At 38.1% G+C, this 22,979-nt stretch overlaps 1 protein-coding gene across 3 annotated transcripts in view; it reads left to right on the top strand.

The window, feature by feature from the left end:
- The window catches only part of C2CD3 (C2 domain containing 3 centriole elongation regulator), a 112,653-nt gene that overhangs the window by 40,295 nt on the left and 49,379 nt on the right, over window positions 1-22,979 (top strand). For 2 of the 3 annotated variants that reach the window (XM_037522954.2, XM_037522955.2), the window contains exons 14-23: window positions 166-639; window positions 3,070-3,221; window positions 5,067-5,313; window positions 7,621-7,801; window positions 9,184-9,367; window positions 10,572-10,744; window positions 12,007-12,130; window positions 17,019-17,287; window positions 17,935-18,024; window positions 21,626-22,228. In XM_037522954.2, coding sequence (XP_037378851.1) covers window positions 166-639; window positions 3,070-3,221; window positions 5,067-5,313; window positions 7,621-7,801; window positions 9,184-9,367; window positions 10,572-10,744; window positions 12,007-12,130; window positions 17,019-17,287; window positions 17,935-18,024; window positions 21,626-22,228 — 2,497 coding nt within the window. Of the gene's footprint in view, window positions 1-165; window positions 640-3,069; window positions 3,222-5,066; window positions 5,314-7,620; window positions 7,811-9,183; window positions 9,368-10,571; window positions 10,745-12,006; window positions 12,131-17,018; window positions 17,288-17,934; window positions 18,025-21,625; window positions 22,229-22,979 lie in introns of all 3 variants that reach the window. The other variant, XM_037522952.2, reaches the window with a different exon arrangement.

The raw sequence follows: 22,979 nt of genomic DNA, 5'->3' as shown, positions 1-22,979 counted from the left end.
TTAATCCTGGTAAGGTAATGTATATGCAGTCTATTAGTGTTCTCACTATTACAGTATTTGAGGATGTGTTAATTTATTTCCTATCTGATACTGCTCCTAGCTGCAAAATTCTGATTCTGATTCTAGAAGACATTCTTACTAGCTATCTTCTTTTGTGTTTTATAGGTAACTGTGGAGCTTGTTCTGGATAACAAAGATTTCAGTGGCTTCAATTCTAAGTTAAGTAGCAGTGCCAGACATACCCCACTTTGTGCTCTATCAGAACCTGGTCAACCTGTTACCAGTATCAAAAATCCACAGATACTAAATCAAATTCATGAAGAAACTGTAAAGAAAGCAGAGAATTTGATACTCCCTACCCCAAAGTCATCAAGCCCTGTTGTGCCAGACCCTTCGCCCTTCATGGATGTGCCAGCTTCCCACAATTTAGTACATCACACAACTGCGTCAACAAAAGAAAGTACTTTGTTGTTGCATGTGCTGTTGATGGTGCCAGATGGGAAAGATTTCATTACTGGAGACTCTGAGAAACAACTGCCATGCAATATCTATTTTAATTGCAAACTCTTCAGCACTGAGGAAGTAACCAGATCTGTCATTGCGTGGGGCACAACACAACCAGTCTTTAACTTCTCTCAGGTAACTTTTTAAATGTCTTAACATTCTGTTTCTATTTGGGATATCTGGGGGTGGGAGGCAATATGTTTCCCAAATTGCAATTTCATTGTAAACGAAATCTAGAATGTTCAGGCTGAGAGAGGCCTTTGTAATTATCTGGTATATAGAGCCAGTCCTACTATTAGATGAGAAGAGGAAAAGGTATGCCAACATTTTATATCTTTTTGTGTGCATTTTCTTCTGTCCCATCTCAGTTGATATGATTTCCCACTCTCTTTTGCCTGAGTTCCAAGTTCTATTCCTTTCTGCTTCCTCTAGGACCTTCATCTCCCCCCCACCCCCTTGCTTTTCTGTATCTCCAGTCTTTATTTTTTATTTTTCTCTCATTTATTCCTCTGCTTATTTTAATGTTCATCATATTTGATTTCTCTGTAGAAGTTAATGCTATTGTTTAAATGATTTTTCTTCTGAGTTTTTATAACTCACTTCTATTACTTTCCTCCTGACTGGACAACTGTTCATTTCTGGTCATTGACCACAAAAGAAAAGCAGAGTGGTGACCCCAACACTTCTCCCTTTCTCTTGCCTTTAAGTATCGTGCTTCTCTTGATTACTCTATCCTCAACAGTTCCAAACCAACCCTCTTTTCCCCATGGCTAACCAAATCTATTCCCATAGCTTCAGCTATCATTTTTATGAAGATAACTTCTAAATCACACTTACATACACCAGACATTTCCCTCAAGTTTCAGATCTCTTTGTTTAGCTGCCTGCTGATTGTCACCACCTGGATGTCTCAAAAGCATGTTACACTTGGCACCTAACACAATGCCTGACATATTACACATACTCAATAAAGATTTGTAAATAAAAAAAGGAAATCAAATTTGTTGACATCTGAATTATTATTCCTTCCAAATCTTTTCTTCCTCCTCCTGTCCACCCTAAGTCAAAATTACTCAGAAACCCAAGCAGAACCTGAAAGTTGTCCTTGAGTCTTTCTTACATAATTATTTACCAAGTCTGATAGATGCTGGAAACTTAATTACCCCAAGAATTATACTCTTACCTCCACCTCACTGACACTGCTTTTATTCAGGCCCTCCCTCTCATTCCAAATAGCCTTCAGACTGTTCAGGTAGAGACTTTCCTCTGTGCAACAAGGAGAATGGTTTTCCCAAAATACTAACCTGATTGTTTTATTCCCCTACTTAGTATAACATTTCTGTGAATCCTTGGAACCTTCAGTATAGAGTTTAAATCCTTAGTGTGGACTCTAGGATCCTTTGAGAACTGACTGTACTTCTCTCATCTCAATTCCTGTGACTCTTCCCTTCACACGAGATAATCTAGCTATATTTCACTACTTCGAGTTTCCTGAATATCCTCTTTTCCTACTTCTATGTCTTTATATATGCTGTTCCTGCTGCCTTGAATTTCCTCTCAGCCTTCATGACTCCTGTTAGGCAGAGATTTTTACACTAGTTAGCTCTTACTTAACTTTAAGAAACAGAGTTATACATGCTAGAAGCGATCTCTGAAATTTCCCTGTTTGTATGTTAGGATGTTGTGTTAGTTTTTTCCTTTTTGCTTTCACTGAGCAGAAATGTGTTCAGGTTACTTTATATGATTGAAGTTTCTTAAATGATACAAAGTAATCCTGTTCCCGTTCCCTGTTATTCTGATATCTTACTGTCGTCATGGCTTCAATCATTTCTAGTTTCACCCTTTTTGCCTCTCACTTTCTATGGGTTTCATCAGTGGGTTTCTCTCTCCTCTGCTGTTGCAGTTGTACTAGCGCTTGGGTTCCTTCACATTGGTGGGCCCTTGATTCTTGATTTTACTGCTAATTTGACTGAACTGGTTTTGGTTCTTGATCTCTGGTTGTCTGTGACTTTTCTCCTTCAACTGCCATCTGGTTAGTCAATTCTGGAGTAATTTTACCCTAGAAATCCAGATGAATACTTGACTTTGTTATTTGCCGTGCCACTTATTGGACAGAGCTTTTCACGCTAGGCCATACCACCCAACCAATGAGTCGGATGCCCTTTGTCTAAGTGCTCCTTTGTCTGTGCAGTAGCCATCTTTGTTTCAAAACTATCTGTCCTAGCAAGGGTTTACAAATGAGATACTTTGTCCTAGAAGGAGTCAGATGAGCTTAGTAGACACCATCACTAGCATGTCTGCAACCTTTTCTCTGTGTCCCCAAAGCCCCATCTGTATGAGCTTTGTCATCAGAGAACTCATACCACTTTATATTTGGTCCTATATGTCAGTCTCTAATGCCAGCCTGTTGTTTCAGACTGAAGATACAGAATGAGTTTTATTTTAATGTCTTCAGCTTCTAGAATTGTGCATAACATGCTACAGACTTACAGTAAATGCTTGTTGATTAAAAGTTAATCTACTGTCTTAGGTGTCTTGTTTTGTTTTGGTTATTCCTATCCCTAGGTGATTCCTGTCTCTCTGTCTTCCAAATGCCTGGAAAGGCTTAAGAACAACGTGATGATAATTGAAACATGGAACAAGGTGCGGAGCCCAGGACAGGACAAGCTGCTCGGGCTGGTGAAACTCCCTCTCCATCAGTTTTACATGTCATTCAAGTAAATGATCTTTTGGAGTATTCTTTATTTTACATCTTTAACTTTGTATGGACTGAAGAAGAATTGTTTTGGTTTGCAAACATGACTTGCTCAATAATTCCTTGGAAGACATTTCTCAGTTTCACCATGGTTACTGTTTTTTTCCCCTATGTTAAAACAGTCTTACAAATACTGCTTACCATGTTTGGGTCCTGTGCTAAGAACCTTACATACATCAAGTCCTTTAATTCTCAGAGCAGCCCGCTAAGTCAGGTAAATTATATTCCCCTATTTTATAGATTAGTTATCAGAGCACAGGAAATTTAGATAGCTTGCCACATTCATTGTAAGTAGTAGAATCAGGCTTAGAAAGCAGAGAGTCTCACTCTAGAGTCCACTCTCCTCACCAAAAGCTCTACTGCCAGAGGTTATCAGCCTAACAGAACTAACAGTTTATTGCTCTGTCACAGAATTTTAGTATGTTCACATCATCTGTTTATAAGAATTCTATAACGAATATTGTCTTTTGACCTTCAGATTTGATTGCTAAATCTCACTTATCACTATCCAACACCTAGATGGGGTTTTGGCTTATCTGAAGCCCATTTCTATACTCAGTACAGACTGTTGTTTTGTTTTGTTTTGTTTAAGTTCAAGGTGCTAATATTTAACTATTTTAACACAGACTTCTTTCCTAACAACCTTCTCATGATTCTCTCTTAAATGCTATGTTTTACATTTTGCAAGGAACACTTTGTGGACACTATCTCATGTGAGATAATCCCATGAAGTATTATCATCACCTCTATTTTACAAGTAAGGAAACTTGTCCTTTGAAGGACCTCTGTGACTTAACCTCTCCTACTTTCTTTTCACCATCTGTGAAATAAGGGTTCCCTGGTAAAACATGTGAGGATCTAGTGAGAAAGTAAATGAATAAGCCTTCTGTGAGCAGTTAAATACTTACAGTGCACATTGGAAAGCATGGTCAGGCTAGAGTACTGCTGGGATCACAGATGCCTTTGGCAGCTTTTGCCTTTTCCTCCTTTTTTTAAGTTGTGATCTCAGTCTGGTCCAGTGTTCTCTTTCTGTTCTTATTCCATTTTACCTCATTCTTTGCTGAGAAAGCATAAAACAGTGGTAGCTACCAATACTAAGCACTTACCATCTACTTACCATCTTAGTTGCTATTTTATATTTATATCAGTTTAGTCCTAACAACAGCCCTTTGATGAAAGTTGAGTACCTAGATTTTACAAATGAGGAAATAGACTTAGAAAGGTTAAATTGATTATTTAGAGTCACACAGCAAGTAAGTGGCAGAGCTAAGATTCAACATGGTATAATGAAAAGCATTGGGGCTTGTTCTCATCTGTTAACAGTGGCTAATATTAACCTTTGCAGTGATGGAAAGATTATAGAATTTCTAAAAGTGCCTGTCATATAGTAAATGCTCAGTAGGTAGCAAATGTTACTGGTAATATTATCCAATTTTTATATGCCAGACTCTAAAATCCATACTTTTTCTAGTTGACCACATACTGCCTAGCTATAAAATAATGCAATTCAGCAGGCTTCTACTGAGATACTCTCAATCTCAGACACTAGGCTTGGGTCCTTGATGATAAAGAGATAAATCAGATACATTCCTTGCTCTCAGATGCCTCATGACTGTATTGCTTGGTAATTTGTATTTGATGGATTATGGGTAAAATGTTTTTTTTTCTTCAAGCCACAATTACTTTCCTAGTTGTAGATCTTTCTTTAACAAACTGAGAAAATAAACTAAGTAATAAACAAAGCAACTCTATGACATGACATGATTGATGATTTTTATTTGCTCATCCACAATTTCTCTCCCTCTAGAGATCCCAAGATTTCTCGCCTGCTGCTTGATGCACAGTACCCCATTGTTGCTGTTGACAGCTACATGCCTGTGATTGATGTGTTCTCAGGCCACCAGAATGGGAGTCTACGAGTCTTTTTAGCCATGGGTTCTTTGAATCAGATAATGGCACTACAAAGATTAAAAAATGAAGAGGGAACTCTTCCTTCCTTCAGCCCGAGACCAGCTCATTTCTTGGACCAGCCATCTACAGCATCTGTCACTATGGTAGTGACTAAATACTTGATTGTATATAAAAACCATAATCTCATTTTAAAATTATACAGTGTTATGTTTTGGTAGATTTATATGTTGTGTAATGGTACCAGAATCAGGCTTAAAATATCCATCACTTCACCACCACTTCGTTTTTATTTATTTTTTTGTGGTGAGAACACTTATGAACTTAAGATCTCCTCTCAGCAAATTTTAGGTATCATGAATCTTACTTTATCTTGTATGTTTTAATGAAACCATTACCCCAAATCCTTACTGTAGTAGTGAAAAACTCAACAAAAGAACATGCTCGCTATAGATCAAATATAGAACAATGCTTACTGTAGATCAGAAGAATCATTGATGTTTTTCTTTCATGGTTAAATCATATCCATGTCCCTCTGAGCTCCTTGAATTATAAAGAAAATCTAATTTGACAACTAAATCTTAATCCTCTAATTTACTAACTTAATTGCTTTAACCTAAAAGTGCTCTTAAATAGTCTGAATTAAAAAATAATAATAATCTGGAGGAGAAGTAAGGGGTGGGAGAAGAGTGATCCCCAAATATAAGCAAGCAAAATCTTGCTCTGTTTCTTAACTAGGTAATGTTATAAAGTTTCTGTGAGGTTCCTTGCTCTTCTTCTAATAACTTAAAGGTGAGTTTTGTACAGTGCTGTACAGTTGAGAAAGAACATTGGCATGTTTATTTCCTAAGACTACAAGAGATAAGTCATTGTCATTCCCTTTTTCAGGTAACAAAACAGAATCAAAGAGGTTGTTTTATTTGTCCAGAATCACAGAGCTAAGAATGAGAAAATTCGGATTCAGACATAGACCTTCTGACTCTGAATCTACTATATGATGTCCTACTGCAGCTCACACTGGTCTCAACTAGTATAGCCAAATTTTAATCTCCACACCATTTAATTTTTTTATTTAATCAGTTTCTTAATCTGAATCTGAATAACAAACTTAAAGTCTCTAGCAGAGAAAGAACTGTTAGGAAAATATCAATTAGTAGATTGTTATTTATTATGAACTCTAAACTTCATTGTTTCTATTAGATGTTAGTATCTATCAATAGATAATAGGGTTTTAAGTTTTAAAATTACATAGACACACAAATAAAAAAAGTCATTTATAATATTCCCAAGTCTTTTTAGGTGTTATGTGTCCCTCACATTGCAGTGTAGACTCAGGTTATGTTCAGTTCCATCCTAAAAGTTAAAAAATGTTACTATAGGCACAGAAGAAGTCCTTGAAAGGTTAAGCAGATATAGTTGTTTTTCCTCCTACACTCATGTCCCTCATCCAGTTCAGCATCTACAAAACTGAATTATTAAATTACTATGATACTGTATGACCAAATTAAGTAACTGCTGTGATTTGGAGAAGGTTTTTTTTTTCCCCTTTGTTTTTGACTATATTTTTCTTCTCTAGAGAATCAAATTGCAAGTTTCTTTTGTCCTAAGGAAGGTTTTTGAGCAGGTATCACTGAATATATTTTTAGATTGCAAAGGAAAGAACTAATGTAATCTCTGTTACAAATTTATTCTTAAAATGTTAAACATGTATAAATCATACAGTCTTACCCTTATCTGAATCCTGAATTCCCCCTTTGAAAATTCCCAGTAATTTTTTTGTCTGGTGTCTGCTAAGACTGTACAGAATAGAGGCAAACGACATTGGCTCTGGAGTCAGACTACCTGAGTTCAAACCATGGTAGCCGTGCATGTTATTAGCCATGCATGTTAAATTAGCTAATATAGTGAAAGGCTTACTACAGCGCTTGTTTCATAGTGAATAAGTATATTATTGTAATTAGTAAAAGTGTCATCAGTAACAGTATATTGATTACCTCCCCTGGTAGCCCTTACCATTAATGAACAGTCTCAGTGTTACTCTCAAGTTCATTAAAAGTAAAAAAGTAAATACCTGTTCCCTTCAAATATATGTTATCCTACTAAAGAAAAAGCCTCTTACTCGTGGTATACTTAGAATCAGGAACAGATTTTGAATTTTATCAAAGGCATTTTTAGCATTTGAGAAAGTCTTTTTTTTTCCCTTTGTTCCATTATTGTACTGAATTACATTTATGAATTTTCAAGTACTGACCCTCCCTGTCTCACGGTCTAGAGCAAATCCAGCTTGGTCTGATTATAGTGAGCAATTGTGAGATTTATACATGTTGAAACTTGGGTGTCTGTTTTTTTATCAAGTATTTATGTTTATTTCTTCATCTGTACTTAACACTTCATAGAAAAGCATAAATTTTCTAAGCTTTAAAGCTCAGCAGTGCCTCTGTTTCATTTACTAGGTGGAGGACCAAGGAAATGCGTTGATGGAACACCACTTTGAGGTTCTTGTAGAGAAAGTTAAAGGACTAGCCCCTCTTCAGGCAACTGTCTGGGGAGAAGCAGATTGCTATGTTCAATACTACTTTCCAGTTCAAGACTCACAATCCAATGTGCTCAAAGGACCTGAGTTCCTAGAAAATGGTAGGTTGGGTGAGTAGGCCATGTCATTCTTGTTTGGATCTTTTTTTGGATATACTGAGGAATTTTCTTTTCCCTGAGTCAGTTTTGTATTCCTGAATATTTCTAATCTTACCTGGGAAGTACAGGAGATAGCTAAGTTTTTATTTTTCTTTTCTTGTACTGTTTTTTGTTTTGCAATGATTTCAAATTTATGGGAAAAAAAATCACAAAAATTAGACAAAGAACATCTCTATACCCTTTGCCTAAATCCACAGATTATTTACATTTGGCCCCATTTTACTTTATTGCATGCCTGTTCTCATCATTAGGACACATGCAGTTGATTCTCATAGTTATGTTCTATGACGTTTTTGAGTATACTGAATTAGGGAATACGGAACCATTGCTCCTAGGGGAAATATGTACATATATATATATATATCTCACGTAGATCATAATCTTAAATCCTAAAGGCAACTTAATCCTGGTAGATTCTATTTTATTTTTTTTATTTTAGAAAAGAGAAAATGAGGTTCCGAGTGTTAAGGGACTGAGCCACCCCTCTCCCACCTCCAATAAGTAAGGCTCATCCAGCTGGCCCCAGAACCAGAGCTTCTTGCACTACCTTGCGCTGCTCCCTAATGTCTTCATCTTGTGGTCATCTGTGAGTGTTAAAACAAGAAAGCAGTATGTCTTCTACTGGAAATGAGAAAGAGAGATGAACTCAATTTTTACCATTCGGAGCATGCCTACAAATAACTGCAGAAGCGCTGCCAGTATTGATTGGGGGTTCAAGTAAAGGTCTTGTTTCCATAATATATAAAAAATCCTTACAATCATTATTAAAGAGACAACCCAATTAAATAATAGAATCTGAACAGAAATTTCTCCAAAGATATGTAAATGGTTAGTCAGTAAGCATATAAAAAGGTGCTCAACATCATTAGTCATTTAAGGAATGAAGAACAAAACTCCCAGAAGATACCACTTCATATCCAGTAAGAAGGCAGTATTTCTTAAACTAGCAAACAAAAACCAGAGACTTAACAAGTGTTAACAAGGATATAGAAAATTTGAAACCCTTTTTCATTTTCTACCAACAAAGCTATCTCTGCATCATCGTGGGATCTTAGGGAACAATAGCTGCTGAGGAAATGGATGTTGGTAGGAGTAACATAGTCAGAAGATATAGGTCCTGGCTCCAGATCTGTGACCTCCTGTCTCTTATAAGGTGTCCACATCCCATCTGGAGACTAGGAGTAATAATATCTGCTTTGTTTTCTTCACAAGAGGGTTTTGTGAAAATAAAATTGAATAATACCAGAATCAGCATACTGGTTTACTACATAAAAAAAATACTAAATGATGTCTTGGACTATTCTGTATTGCTTTTGTTTTCAAAGGAATCACTCTGAAGCCCTTCAGATCTACAACTACACTCTGTGTTCCAGATCCCATCTTTAATAGTGAGCACCATCACTCTCTCCTGTTGCCAGCTGAAATTCCAGTGCAAAGACTCCTACTCAGTGCCTTCTCTGCACAGGGACTTGTCCCTGGTGGCGGAGTCCAGTTTGAAATCTGGTGCAGGTACTGTGTGGAGAACCCTATCCTTTGCCTAGGAATGAAGTATAAAATTATAGAGCATCTGTCCCTTAACCAGCCTAGGTTGAATTTAAGAAAGCTAAACAGCCCCTTTGATCCTGTTTTTGTATTTGAGCTTGATAGTGACTTCTGTCCAGATTTTAATATTAAACTCTGTTCAGTTGTTAGGCTCTTGGGAGCAATTCTGTCTTACAGTTTTAACCACTATTTACATGTGGAAATGAAGTTCCTATCAGTTTTACTTCTGTCTCTTAAATGATTCAGTCACCTTTTTTCTGCTTCTTTTAGTTCAGGTTCTCATCATATCATGCCTAAATTACTGTGATAGCTTCCTACATGGTCTATCCATGTCCAGAGCTATTTTTCATGTGATCTGTTTTTCCCACCACCAAAGGAATAACTTTTGTGAAAGTGAAACAGGTCTCAGAATTTGGCAAATTTCTAGGAAAGATAGTGAAATTAGATACTTGTTCATCCTCCCCGTTTGCATCCCATCCCTAAGGAACCAACTAAAATGACTCAGAGTGTATAAAAATAAAAGGAAAAAAAACAGCATCAAGAACAGAACTAAATGCAGCTCACCTGCCTGCCTGTGACTATGCAGGTGACTCTCTTTTTTTCCTTCTTTTTCTAATAAACCTGTCCTTCTAAAATGTAAAGGAAAAAAAAAAAAAAAGAACTAAGCAAGAGTTCCAGCCATTTTCCAGAAACTTTTCCTAAATACAATCAAGTGGAAGTTAGTTTGATTTACTGCTTTGTGATCTAAGAATGGAATGTTCTGACATGAGAAGAAAATAGAGTAACTACTAATAGATTCATTATCCCTCCAGATTTGAGGGGCTTAAACCTGAAGCCACAGAAGAGATTAGAACTTCTCCACTTAGAACCACTTTTGCTACTGCGGATGGATGCTCTCAGAAGTGACAACTACCAGAGGCCCAAGCCATATGTAGATTCTTAAAACAGAAAATCTGTGGGAAGCTGGGCTTTGTGCTGAACATTGGTTATAATTTATGGGTTCCTCCGTGTAACAAGCAGTCAATCCAGCCAGACATGGCCAGAGCTGTATACCACAAATATAAAACAGCCACAAAGATAACGAGATGCTGAAAGGGGATCCCTGGGACAGACTGAATCATTCATCCACCTAATTCATCAAACTGACAGCTTGTGCTTTTGTGGCTTACAGATACTATTATCCTAAAGTGAGAGACCAGATGGTCGCCAAAGGAACCTTGCCATTATCAAGGATCTGTGCCATGGTCACCACGCAGCACCGTGAGGATTTCGGAATACAGACCTTTAATCTTCCTTTAACCCCCAGGCTTGAGAACAGGAAAGAACTGAGGAACCAATCATCAGGTAATTGAAGACTGGTTTGTCTTTCCTTTTCAAGTCAGTATACATAAATATGCCTTTTTTTCTAAATTAGTAATTTTTTTAAAAGATTTACTCTTTATTTATGCATACAAGAGCTGGGGTGTAGGCCAGAGGTGCAGGGAGGTAAGAGGATTCACCAGAGACAGTGGGAAGCAGAACAGGTGGATCTACTGAAATACACTGCTGTGGGGAGCAGCGGGCGAGACAGGAGAGGTCTGCTGCACCATGTGGGTTAGCTTCCTGGCTGGGGATCGATCTTGTGCTGCAGTGGCTTCCAATAGCTTCATAGTGCTGAGACTTAACCCCTTGGGCCACCAGGAAGGCCCTCTAAGTTAGTAATTTTTCACATTTTGTGGTACTTAACCTTTTAAGAATCTGGTGAAAACTGTGAACTACCTTCTCTTAGAAAAATGAGCATAAACTGTGTATTGCAAATTTTGCATACAATTTTAGAAAATTCATAGTTCCATAGGCTATATAAACATTGGCTTGCCTCATTTCAACTTTAACTTGAGCAAGCCTTTAATAAGTCCTCAAGGCATAAAACCTAAATATTATGAAGATATACTCAGAGAATCTTATTTCCAGGCAATATAAGCAAATGTGGGATTGGCAAAATATAGGTATTATGAACTCGGAATTCACTGTAGAGGAGGAGGAACATGGGAGGTTTGGTGAAGCATGTACACATATGGAAGCGTACAAGTGTAACCCCCAAAGTTATATAGACATGTAAATGACTGGCAAATTACATTTAAAAATACATTTCTAAAAAAGGTATCTGAAAATTTATTTTTTATGGCTTTAAATGCTTTTTTTTTTTTTTGAGGTAACAGTATTTATGTTGTATTTATTGGTTTACAGCACTGTATATGATTGAAATGTATAGGATCACACACTTTTAGACATATGTTAACACACCATCCAAAACCATTTAAGAGTTTAAAAAAGAAGAGTGGCTAGAGTTCATCTCAATTCTCTAAAAATAACTGGGATTTTAGAAAATCTTGGGTTAAGTGAGAATAGTAATTTCTGTTCCACCTTTACCAATCTAAATAATATTTAGTGATTCAACAATAATATAAAGTGATTCTGACCATGAACAGATCCCCTTACTGTTCATTAGGTTTGTAATGTTTATCCTTTTCCTTCCTTCCTGATTTGGGATTTCTTTGGAATTTGGTCGAACAGAAATTCTTCCAACCATCCTTTTTCTCTTTTTTCCTTTTGTTCTCATTCTTCAGGTTTACTGGATGTGGGCCTAAGGTACAGGCGTACTCCAAGGACTGCAGAGGGAGTACTTGCTGCCAGAACTGTCTCTATCTCAGTCCAGATCATCAGAGCCTGTGGTCTGCAGGCTGCAGCCAAGTAAGTCCACGCTGGAAAAGCAATTCGCAAACCTTTTTCCATTGCAATCCACATGCTCTGTGATACTCAGGCAACACTTTCTTGTTCCAGCTCATTAGCCACAACTCTACTTTTTTCTTCTTCTCTTAAGGAAGCGTGTAAGAATATAAGTGAGTAAATCATTTGCAAGCTTTGTATTTTAACGATTAGCACTTAGTTCCTTGTCCTTGTCCAAAAATTTTATCCTCTACCCTACTTAACCACTTATTCCCATAGCCATATGCTATACCCTCAAATCATGTAATGATCAATCATTACAACTCCTGCGTAATCTCATATTCAGTCTCTGTGTTTTTCTACCTTTTTCCCCTTCAGTCTGGCCTCAATAAATCCAGTGATCCTATAAAAAGTTAAGTCAGAGCTTGACACACGTCTCCTTAAAACCTACCAGTGACTTTCCATCTTATTCAAAGTAAAGGCAGACTCCTGAAAATAGCTATAATGCTCTACATGATCTAACCCCGTGTTATCATTACGACCTCATGTCCTCTTGCTAGTCTCCTCTCTCCAGCCACTTGCCTTCTTATTTGCTTTTGAACATACCAAGCTCATTTCCCCCTCAGGGCTTTTGTCTTGCTGTTTCTTCTGTCTGGGACACTTCCTATGTGTAATCAGCCTGGTCCTTTCTTACCTCCTTCAGATCTTTGCTCATATTTCTCTCTTCTTTGAAAGCTCTTCCTTTTATCTACCAAACAAATTCCTTTTTTTTTTTTTTTTCAAATTCCTATTTTCATTCACGACTTGCACCTTCTTTGAAACCTTCCATTATCTCTTCCTTTATATCGACAGATTCGGTGCTTATTCCGTTTTCTATTAATAACTTGGTAACAGAACATATCACTCTGTTTTCAGTTGTTTGCATATGTGAGTTTTTGTCCACTAGACTATGAGTTCCTCTGGTCACTGAACGCCTTCTGCCCCCCCAGTGCATAGCATAGCTCTAGCACAAAGCAGGTGCCTAGTAAGAAAGAGAGCTTTTGACCCGTTCCTGCTGTCGACTAGTTCAGTTTAGACCTGAGTTCAAGAATGAAGCAGGCAGAGTGGCTTCTTAATGTTTTCCCTTGTTGTAACTTAAAGTGAGTTTGTTTGTCTTCTCTGAATACCTATGTTCACAGTCTCTGAATGACTAATTGAATCATTGCCTGTGTGAGAATTGATACTAAAGCAACTTGGAAAATATTCAGTCTAGTTATTTTTCCTCACTAAATTCTCCAAATAGACTTTCAATTACTGCCAAGAAGATCTTAATGTTATTGATTACCAGTGATACCTAGGCAATTTTTTAATCATGTCACTCTTCACTTTAAAACTTTTGGTGGTTTCCCATTATTATAGCTGTTGTCTCCTAAGTTTAATTGTACATCTGAATTAACAGGAAAAAACATTTTTTAGCATACGCTCCAAATGTGTGTATATACTCATTCATGTATGAATCATTTTCATGTACGACTACACTAATATATTAAATATATTATTAAAAAGTGATAGAGTAGTAGGGCCTCCCTGGTGGCTCAGCGGTTGAGCGCTGGGTTGCGAAGCTGCGCACAGCTTCTGCTGAGCCGGTTCAATCCCCGGCTGCTCCCCGGCCACCGGAGGAGGGTCCCGCATGGTGCGCTTGGACCTCTCCTGCCACCCACTTCTCCCCTCAGCAGTGTACTTTGGTCCTTCTGCCTGCTCTGCTCCCCACTCTGGCTCTGGTGAATTCTCTCACTCTCCCATGCTTCTGACTGTACCCAGTGCTTGTATAAATAAATAAACAAATAAATCTTTAAAAAAAAAAAAAGTGATAGAGCAGTAAGACTTTAATATGTGAAGTAACCAATACAGACGCTTTAATATTTTCTTCCTATGCCCAAAGAATTTAACCTGTGAACTCCTTAGGTTGTACACACTCTAGGAACTACTGGTCCTCGAAGATAAGTTCCAACCCATTCAACTTAATATTCAAGGCCCTTCAGAATATCTTCTTAATCTGAGTCTTAAAAGAAGAGTAGGAGCTATCAAAGTGCTCAAGAAAGCAGAAAATTAGTCCAGTCAAAAAGAACATGTGCAAAGGCAGGGAAGCGTGAAACGTGTGTATTTGGGACATCTGTTCTATATTAGATCCAGCCACAGTCAAAATGCTGAAATATGGTGTTAAATTAACTATTATTAATTGGCAGAGAAGTATTTGGAATTTAGATACCAAGTAGATCTCAAGAGACACTGAAGAATAGATAAGAAACTCTGGGAATTCATGGGGAAAGTCAGATTGGGTAGCACTTTGTTATACATGGCATTTGATCTGAATTACCATTTCAAGAAGGAAGGGCAAAAAGCCAGGCCAATTCTAACACTATCTTTATCTAGAAGGTGAAAGGGGTTCCGCAGGTCATGAGATGAATCATAACATAATGGAAACAGAACTACTAGAAATTGGACCCCTTGACTTCTGGACTCACTCCCATCTCTCACTAGATGTATGTGATCTTGAGCTGGTTTCTTTGCCTCTTGAGGTCTTAGTTTCTTCATCTGAAAAATAGAAATTATAAACACCTCTTCTTATTTTATAAGGATCAGTATAAAAATTAACAAGAAGTCAGTCCATACACTAATAACTATTGTGCAAATGTACATATTTTTTTTTTTGATTTATTTATTTATTTTATTTATTTATTTGTACAAGCACTGGGTACAGTCAGAAGCGCGGGAGGGTGAGAGAATTCACCAGAGCCAGAGCAGGGAGCAGAGCAGGCAGAAGGACCAAGTACACTGCTGAGGGGAGCAGCGGGCGGCAGGAGAGGTCTGCGTGCCATGCGGGACCCTCCTCCGGTGGCCGGGGAGCAGCCGGGGATCAAACCGGCGCTGCAGAGGCTGCGGTCAGCTTCGCAACCCAGCGCTCAACCGCTGCGCCACCGGGGAGGCCCACAAATGTACATATTTTTATGATTACTTCCATGTTACATATTTTTATGATTACTACCTTTATTAACCAGTAGAATATAGTAAATTCAGGAATAAGTTTTATATTGCCTCTCATTGAAGAAAGGAATTCTTGGGGTTCTAAACTCACTCCTCCTCTAAATCCTCATTTTGGCATCCAGTTAGTAGCAGGTGCTCTGAATTCAGCCTTCTCTCATCAAGAGATATCAACCCTCATCTTAATGTGCCAGGGGCCTTTCTGAAAATACATTTTCAGTGTCTATGTAAAGAAGACCCTTCTTTCTTATTCACTGTATCTTCTAACTCACCTGATTTTGTAATTGTGAGTGAGTGGAAACTTCCTTGGACACAGCCAGTAGTTTTTAAGTTCCATGAAGGTAAGAAATTATAGCTATTTTACTGCTATTTAAGTAGCTCTTAGTCCACTGCACAGCACACGGAGCAGATGTTCAGAAATAATTACTGAATGAATGAATGAATTCAGATCAGCTTAGAGCACAAACTTTTGTCATATTGCCATGTCTGAAATTCCCAATTGGTTCTTTCACTGCCATTCGTAGGTTCTCTACTTTGTATATATAATCTAATATAATCTTTATTACATCAATAAATGCTCACATAAAATACTGAGTATTTTGTCCTTATTTTTTTAGCCACTAACATTTATTTCCATTTCATTTCTAGTGTTTGGTCATTTGACTATTAATCATCATTTTAGATTAATTCATTTGAAATGAAATTGCCACAAGCATCCATGTTTACGTACTGCTTTAGTATTTGTTATATCTTTATGCTTTCCTCATTTAGCAAGGAGGAAACTGAAACTTAGAAGAGGCTAAATAATTTTTCCAAAGTCACACAGTTAAGTAAATGGTGGTTCCAGGATTCAAACCCAGGTCTTTATAAATCCAAATTACTAACTTCTGCTGATATATACCAAGTATAGTGAGCATCTTAGAAGAAAGAACCCCTAAGTATACTTTGGGACTATTAGGAAATCCTACAAAAAGAAGTGACCTCTTTGTCTAAACGTTAGTTTTATACCTGAGGGAATTTCAGATAAGGGAGTTTATCTCATACTATACCCACACACAAGATGACTACTCATTTATGAATTATGAGTTAAAGATGGATAGATTCTATCTTTACATTGTGAAATATCTGATAAAACAGCAACCCCTGACATCTGGGAACTGACCTGATGCTCATAGCCAGGCTGTGGTGTTTTTCTGTGGAATAGAAACAATTGCACAGAACATGGCATCAGACAAGGCCACTATGACCATGATCAAATGAGACAGAAATAAGACTACTCTATAACTTTATCTAAGCACAAACCATAACAAGGTCATTCTGAAAACCACAAAAATATCCAACACACCCCCATCCTGGCTAAAATGACTCCTTCAGCTTTGCCATTTAAGTTTTATTCTTTAGTCTTCCCTCCTCCTTAATAAGATTCATTGAGAACGTGAATCCAGGGTAAAGCTCTTCTTCCTTGAGCATTCCTACAAATCAGCTAACCTGAGTCCAATGCTATAAATCCTTTCTGGAGAAGGGATGCATCTCTAGATGTATCAAATGAGACATCACTAAGATGCCCCATAATTCCTCATGGTGTGGGTTCTCCTTCATTGCAATGAGCAGTAAACAAAACATAATCATTTACAGTTGATTCCTGACAGTCTTTGACTGAGGAACATTAACAATACATTCAGTGTCCTTGGAATGTCACTCTACTATGCAGATGACTGTTGTCTTCTCCCACCCCCACACACATATACTGTTATTTCTAGATTACGAAGAAAACACATTTGTCACTGCCAAAAGCATTGATAGGAAGTAGTAGAGATGTATCTTTGTAGTCAAGCTTATTTCTGATATTACCACCTTCTCATTCCTACCTTTCTCTCTCTCTTACCCCCAGGACTTTGGCTGAACAGGAACCTGCTCTAAAGTTTAGTGCTGCAGTTGGGGTCAATGCCTTTGTTACCATTCATCTCTCCTTCCTACCCAAGGGAGAACAGCGCAGAACCCACCCTGTGGCCTGTTCTTTCTGCCCTGAGTTCTCCCATCACATTGAGTTCCCATGTAACTTGGTAACTCAGCACTGCAGTGGGGAGACCTGTTTCCTGGCAGAGCTGTTGGAGTTTGCAGAGTTTACTTTTGCTGTTTATCATGAGGATACTAAGTCAGGTGAGCACCAAATGACTTATCACAATCAGAATTAAATGGGGCTATGTTTCAAATGGAAACAGATACTAGGATATACACACAGATGTGGTTAGGGATCATAATCTCTGAACTTACTTCTAAAGTGTATAGCAAAAAATAAATCTATTTTATGTGTGTATGTATGTGTATGTGAGAGAATGTAGAGAGGAATAAAGCAAATGTAATTAAATATTAATGGGTAAATCTAGGTGACAGGTATTAGGAGTTCATTGTAATATTCTTGCAGCTTTTCTGTATGTCTGATTTTTTTCCCTCCTTTTTTTTGTGTGTATGTAGAAGAACTGGAGTGTAGTGTAGAGGTGTGGGAGGTGACCTGACTGGGGATTGGACTCTGACTGTAGCAGTGATAGCACTGAGACTTATCCCCTAGGGCACCAGAGTGCCCACTGATTTTTTTAATAAAATGATTTACATACATACACACACATGACTAATGATACAATTAAAAATTATTCAGAGGGCATTTGCACTTTGGAGAAAGATGCTCTCTAAAGCAACTTCAGAAACTGAGATTTATTGAGTGTAAGTGGAGTGTTATGTGAATACTGTAAACACAAGCTCTTTGGTCAGTGGAGCAAATAATTTTTCTTTTTTGCTTTATTTAACAGTAAGTGATATAACCAATATACAGTCATTGAAAGAGTATCTGCTTGGAGTTGTAAAAATTCCAACCAAAGAGCTGCTGGTGAAGAGATCTGGTAAGGATCCTGGATTGTTATTTTTTTTTTTTTAAAGATTTATTCATTTATTTATACAAGCACTAGGTACAGTCAGAAGCGCAGGAGTGTGAGAGAACTCACCAGAGCCAGAGCGGGGAGCAGAGCAGGCAGAAGGACCGATGTACACGGCTGAGGGGAGCAGTGGGCAGCAGGAGAAGTCTGCGCGCCATGTGGGACCCTCCTCTGGTGGCCTGGGAGCAGCCGGGGATCGAACCAGCTCTGCAGAGGCTGCGGGCAGCTTCGCAACCCAGTGCTCAACCGCTGCTCCACCAGGGAGGCCCAGATTGTCATTTTCTAATCCTACTCTTTCCTGTTCACTTCCCTGCAAGAGATCATCTGTTATGGTGCCCTTGCAAGATATGCAAAAAAAAAAAAAAAAATGACTCCCATAGGACGTGCTCCTGAATTCTCCCAGATACCTTAAAAGTTTTCTATTAAAGGAAAGAAGCTCAAAGCATTGTATTGTCATCTTATATCAGGAAAAATGATGATGATACTACTAGTAATAAATACGGCAGCACCAATTACATTATATAGCACTTTGTAAAATATTTCCTAATATCTTATTTAATCACATGGTACCCTACCTGTGTGAGGATACAGAATCTTTTTATTTTCATTTGGCAGATGAGAAAACTTAAATACACAGAAACTGAGTGATATACAAAAACTACACAGCTAGTGAATAGTGGAAATCAAATCCAAGTTCATCCATTCTTTTTCATTATACTTTCCTCTCTCATTGAAGAAAGAATAAGAGTATGAGGTTAAGACCCAAAAGAAGATAAAACCACCAAGGCCGTCTGGAAATACTAGTCCCATGCTACCTATTCCTAACTTGGTGACCTTGACAAAGTGACCTTTAGCTCTCTGAGCCGTTTTTTAGCAAGTGGATGGAGATAGTAAATCCTGACAAGTCTGAAAGTAGGAATTGACAAAATGAGATATATATAAAATGCCCATAGGGCCTCCCTGGTGGTGCAGTGGTTGAGCACTGGATTGCAAATCTGCCCGCAGCTTCTGCAATGCCGGCCACCGGGTGAGGGTCCTATATGGCGTGCAGACCCCTCCTGCCGGTCGCTGCTCCCCTCAGCAGTGTACTTTGTCAGTCTGCCTGCTCTGCTCTCCGCTCTGCCTCTGGTGAATTCTCTCACCCTCCTGTGCTTCTGACTGTATCCAGAGCTTGTATAAATAAATAAAAAAATTAAAATAAATAAAATAAATAAAATACCCATAGTAGGCACTCAGTAAATGTTCAATTGGAATTTGAACATTGCTTTAATAAACATTTGCTATGTGCCTGTCAGAGAAAAATCTGTAAAACAGGGTTCAAATCTTGATCTAGAACAAGTCACTTCATTTCTCAAATCCATTTCCTCATCTGTATAAAATAGTAAGGTCTACTTTACAAGACTAGTGATGCATTCATGAAATTACATGTGAAAAACCTTGGGACAAGGCTGGATATATAGCACACCTTAGTTTTCTGCCTTCTAAAATTCACTAGAGAATTTATCAGGGATCAAAGACCACCTGGGATTTTCTGTCTCTATGAATTAAATTTGATGCCTTGGAAATAAACCTTTTAGAAAGTTTGGGATATGTCATATATCTCTGTGTTCAGAGTTATTCTAAAGTGACCATTCTGTTTTGTTTCCTCCAGCTATATCTGAATTATAGGATCATAGAACAAAAGGACCCATCTAATCTAGCAGTTCGTAAATGCTGAAATTTTATGAAATTTTGTGTGTATATGCATTTGTGCTTTTTTCTGGACATATTAGCTTCCATTAGAGCCGAAGGGCTCTGTGACCAAGAATGTTAAGAACTGCTGGGATATGGAACAATACCTAGTTATGAAAAGTTACTAAAATTAAGACTTTAGGTTCTTAGACTGACTCCTACTAGAGAAACTTATTTAGCTTCCTCATTTTATACATAAAAACTTAGAAGGCCTTGAAAAATTAAATGCCTTTTCCAAACGTCTTAAAATTTTAAATGACCTTTGGCAAGTTAATCTCAATAAATTTAAATCTTTTTGTCTGTAAAGCCTAATTAATACAGTTTTTCTCAGAAAATTGCTGTGGACATATTTATACCAATCCACAATCCCTTTTTACATAAGTCTGAAACCCAGAAAATCAGGTTACAACTCATTAAGCAGCCAGATCTGGTTTCATCTGACATAAGACTGTTTAGTCTTTATTTTCTGACTTAGGCCACAGGCTTTTTTTTTTTTTTTCCCCCTCAGTTTTTAGTATCTTTTTTTTTTAATTAATTTATTTATTTATACAAGCATTGGGTACAGTCAGAAGCGCGGGAGGGTGAGAGAATTCACCAAAGCCAGAGCGGGGAGCAGAGCAGGCAGAAGGACCGAAGTACACTGCTGAGGGGAGCAGCGGGCAGCAGGAGAGGTCTGCGCGCCATGTGGGACCCTCCTCCGGAGGCCGGGGAGCAGCCGGGGATCGAACCAGCGCTGCAGAGGCTGCGGGCAGCTTCGCAACCCAGCGCTCAACCGCTGTACCGCAGGGGAGACCCAGGACACAGGCTTTTTAAATCAAGTTTCATTGGAACACATCCTGTCCATTGCATTTATATATTGTCTATGGCTACTTTCTCTCCACAACAGCACAACTCAGTTGTTGGAAAAGAGTTTGTATAGTCTAAAAAGACTGAAATTTGCTATCTGGCCTTTATAAAATAAGTTTACCAACCTCTGACTTGTGATCACTGACTATTACAGTAAGTTCAGTTTATATGTTATATTAAAGAACCTAAAATCTTCTAAAATCTGAGAAGTTCTAAATTCAGAAATCTGGTCCTAAGGATTTCAGATAAGATGTTATAAACTTATACTAGGTGAACTATGCACTTTGGAGCCAGATAGACTTAGATTCAAATCCTATCTCTACCTCTTGGTAGCTATAATAATTTGCAAAGGTCTCTGAATTTTCATTTTCTCATCTAAAATAGGGATTACTAGCCCATTTAAACCTCAGAATTTACAGCTTTATTATAAGAATTAAATAAAACAATACATATAAAGCACTAGCAAAATTTCTGACACATAGTAGTTGTTACTGTTTGAAAACCGGTGACTGGTCCTTATTTTGTGTTCACTAAGTGTCATTTCTCTCAGTGGGAGACATGACATCTTTTCTCATACCTTTTGTACTTACAGCACCACACTATTATTTCACATTTTTTACTGCACTACTTGTTCAAAGCTCTCTCAAAATCATTATCTGATCAGTATAACTTTGTCTGATAGGCTAATTCGGCATTACTTTTCCCATTAGTCAGGTAAGGAAACCAAAACTGAGAGAAGTTAATGGCCTCCCCAGCCTGAACCACAAATTTGGGACCAAGCCATGGAGAGAATTCAGGTCTTCCAGCTATTGGCCTTTGTTCTTCCATCTGATCTCATTGCCTTTCAGTGGTCGGATGAAACAAATATCAGGGCCCTGTGGCTCTGATTTCTGTTTTCCTTTGGACTAGGGTGAAGGTGGCTCTAGAGCAATAAGTGAGTAAGATTTTAACTTTAAAGACAATAATTGAAAATCTTTTTTTCTCCCTTAAGGGATCACAGGATGGTATCCTATCATTGTGCCAGAAGATGGGGCCCTGCCTCATGGTTTGGAGCTCATGCAGAAGATTGTAGGTGGTCTTGAACTTTCTGTTTCCTTCACCCATCCTGGAGACAGAGAGCGGGTGCTGGAGGCCGCAAAGCTATTGGGCTGGAGCTTTGAGAATAACCTGAAGGATTTTGTGAAGATAGATGAAAAGGAACCAGCCACTGTCACCATTTCTACCCCAAGGCTCTGGCTGCCCATCCATTGTGTGCTGCTTGCCGGCCAGAGGCATATTCATAAGAGCACATACTGCTATCTCCGCTACAAGCTGTATGATCGTGAAGGCTTTTGGACTCCTCTCAAGAAGCCTAAGGAATGTACAAACAAAAAGCAGGTCATGGTTACTTTCAAGGCATCCAAAAGAGCAGAAGTCACTAGAGGCCCATCACTACTTTGGTACTTCAGGGAGGAAAGATTAGAGATCCAAGTGTGGCGGGCTTATGGCAATGACAGTGTGGAGAGGCCCCACCAGACAGACACCTGGATTGGCTCAGCCTATGTGGACCTGTCCAGACTTGGGGAGACATCAACAAAGACACTAACTGTCAGTGGTAAGTGAGGAAACAGGAGTAGAAGTAGTTTCAGAACTTGCTCATTGCCAAGTACTATGTGAGACATCCTTTCAGACATTATTTTATTTGCTTCTGCCAAAATCCTATGAGATAGATATCATAGGATTTCATTTTATAGTTATGAAAATGGAGGCTCAGAAAGGTTTGTAACTACCCAGAATCACAAGCTAATAAGTATTATTTCCATCGTTGCATGCTGAATGATTAATAATAATAATTCAGTAATGTTTCTTGTAGCTAAATTTAGAAATTTCAGAAAGAAGGGCCCACTGGCTACTTCAAAAAGTCATTTTCTAGTACCAGCATACGCTGTTGGTATTACCACCAAACTGGCTCCGAACTTTATAACTTGGAGTGCATCCAAATTCATCAGATTTTGTACCTGACATAGTGTTAGAACATCATAAGCCCTGTTAATATGTGTGAACTAAGAATGAATAAATTTAAGGACCTGTATGAGCCTATTGATAATCTAGAATGCTAGCGAGTCTTTTAGATACACTGAAAGACATACCAGCTAATGAGACTAGGATATCCTTTCTCTGGGGTCAGCACATTTTGGAATCATAAAGAAAATCAAAATCTATATGGTAATAAATAGGAAGAAATATAGTAATACAAGGAAGAAAAAAAAGAAGGTAACATTTTCAAGTGTCTTTATATGTTAGGTGCTTTTTTTTGTTTAGTACTTGATATATGTACTTGACCCTAGGAATTCAGAGATGAGTAA

Source organism: Talpa occidentalis, unplaced genomic scaffold (genome assembly GCF_014898055.3).
Source record: "Talpa occidentalis isolate TD23 unplaced genomic scaffold, MPIMG_talOcc4v2.1 talOcc4.3, whole genome shotgun sequence".
In the NCBI taxonomy this organism is placed as follows: domain Eukaryota; kingdom Metazoa; phylum Chordata; class Mammalia; order Eulipotyphla; family Talpidae; genus Talpa; species Talpa occidentalis.
This window is presented reverse-complemented; position numbering and strand designations above follow the sequence as displayed.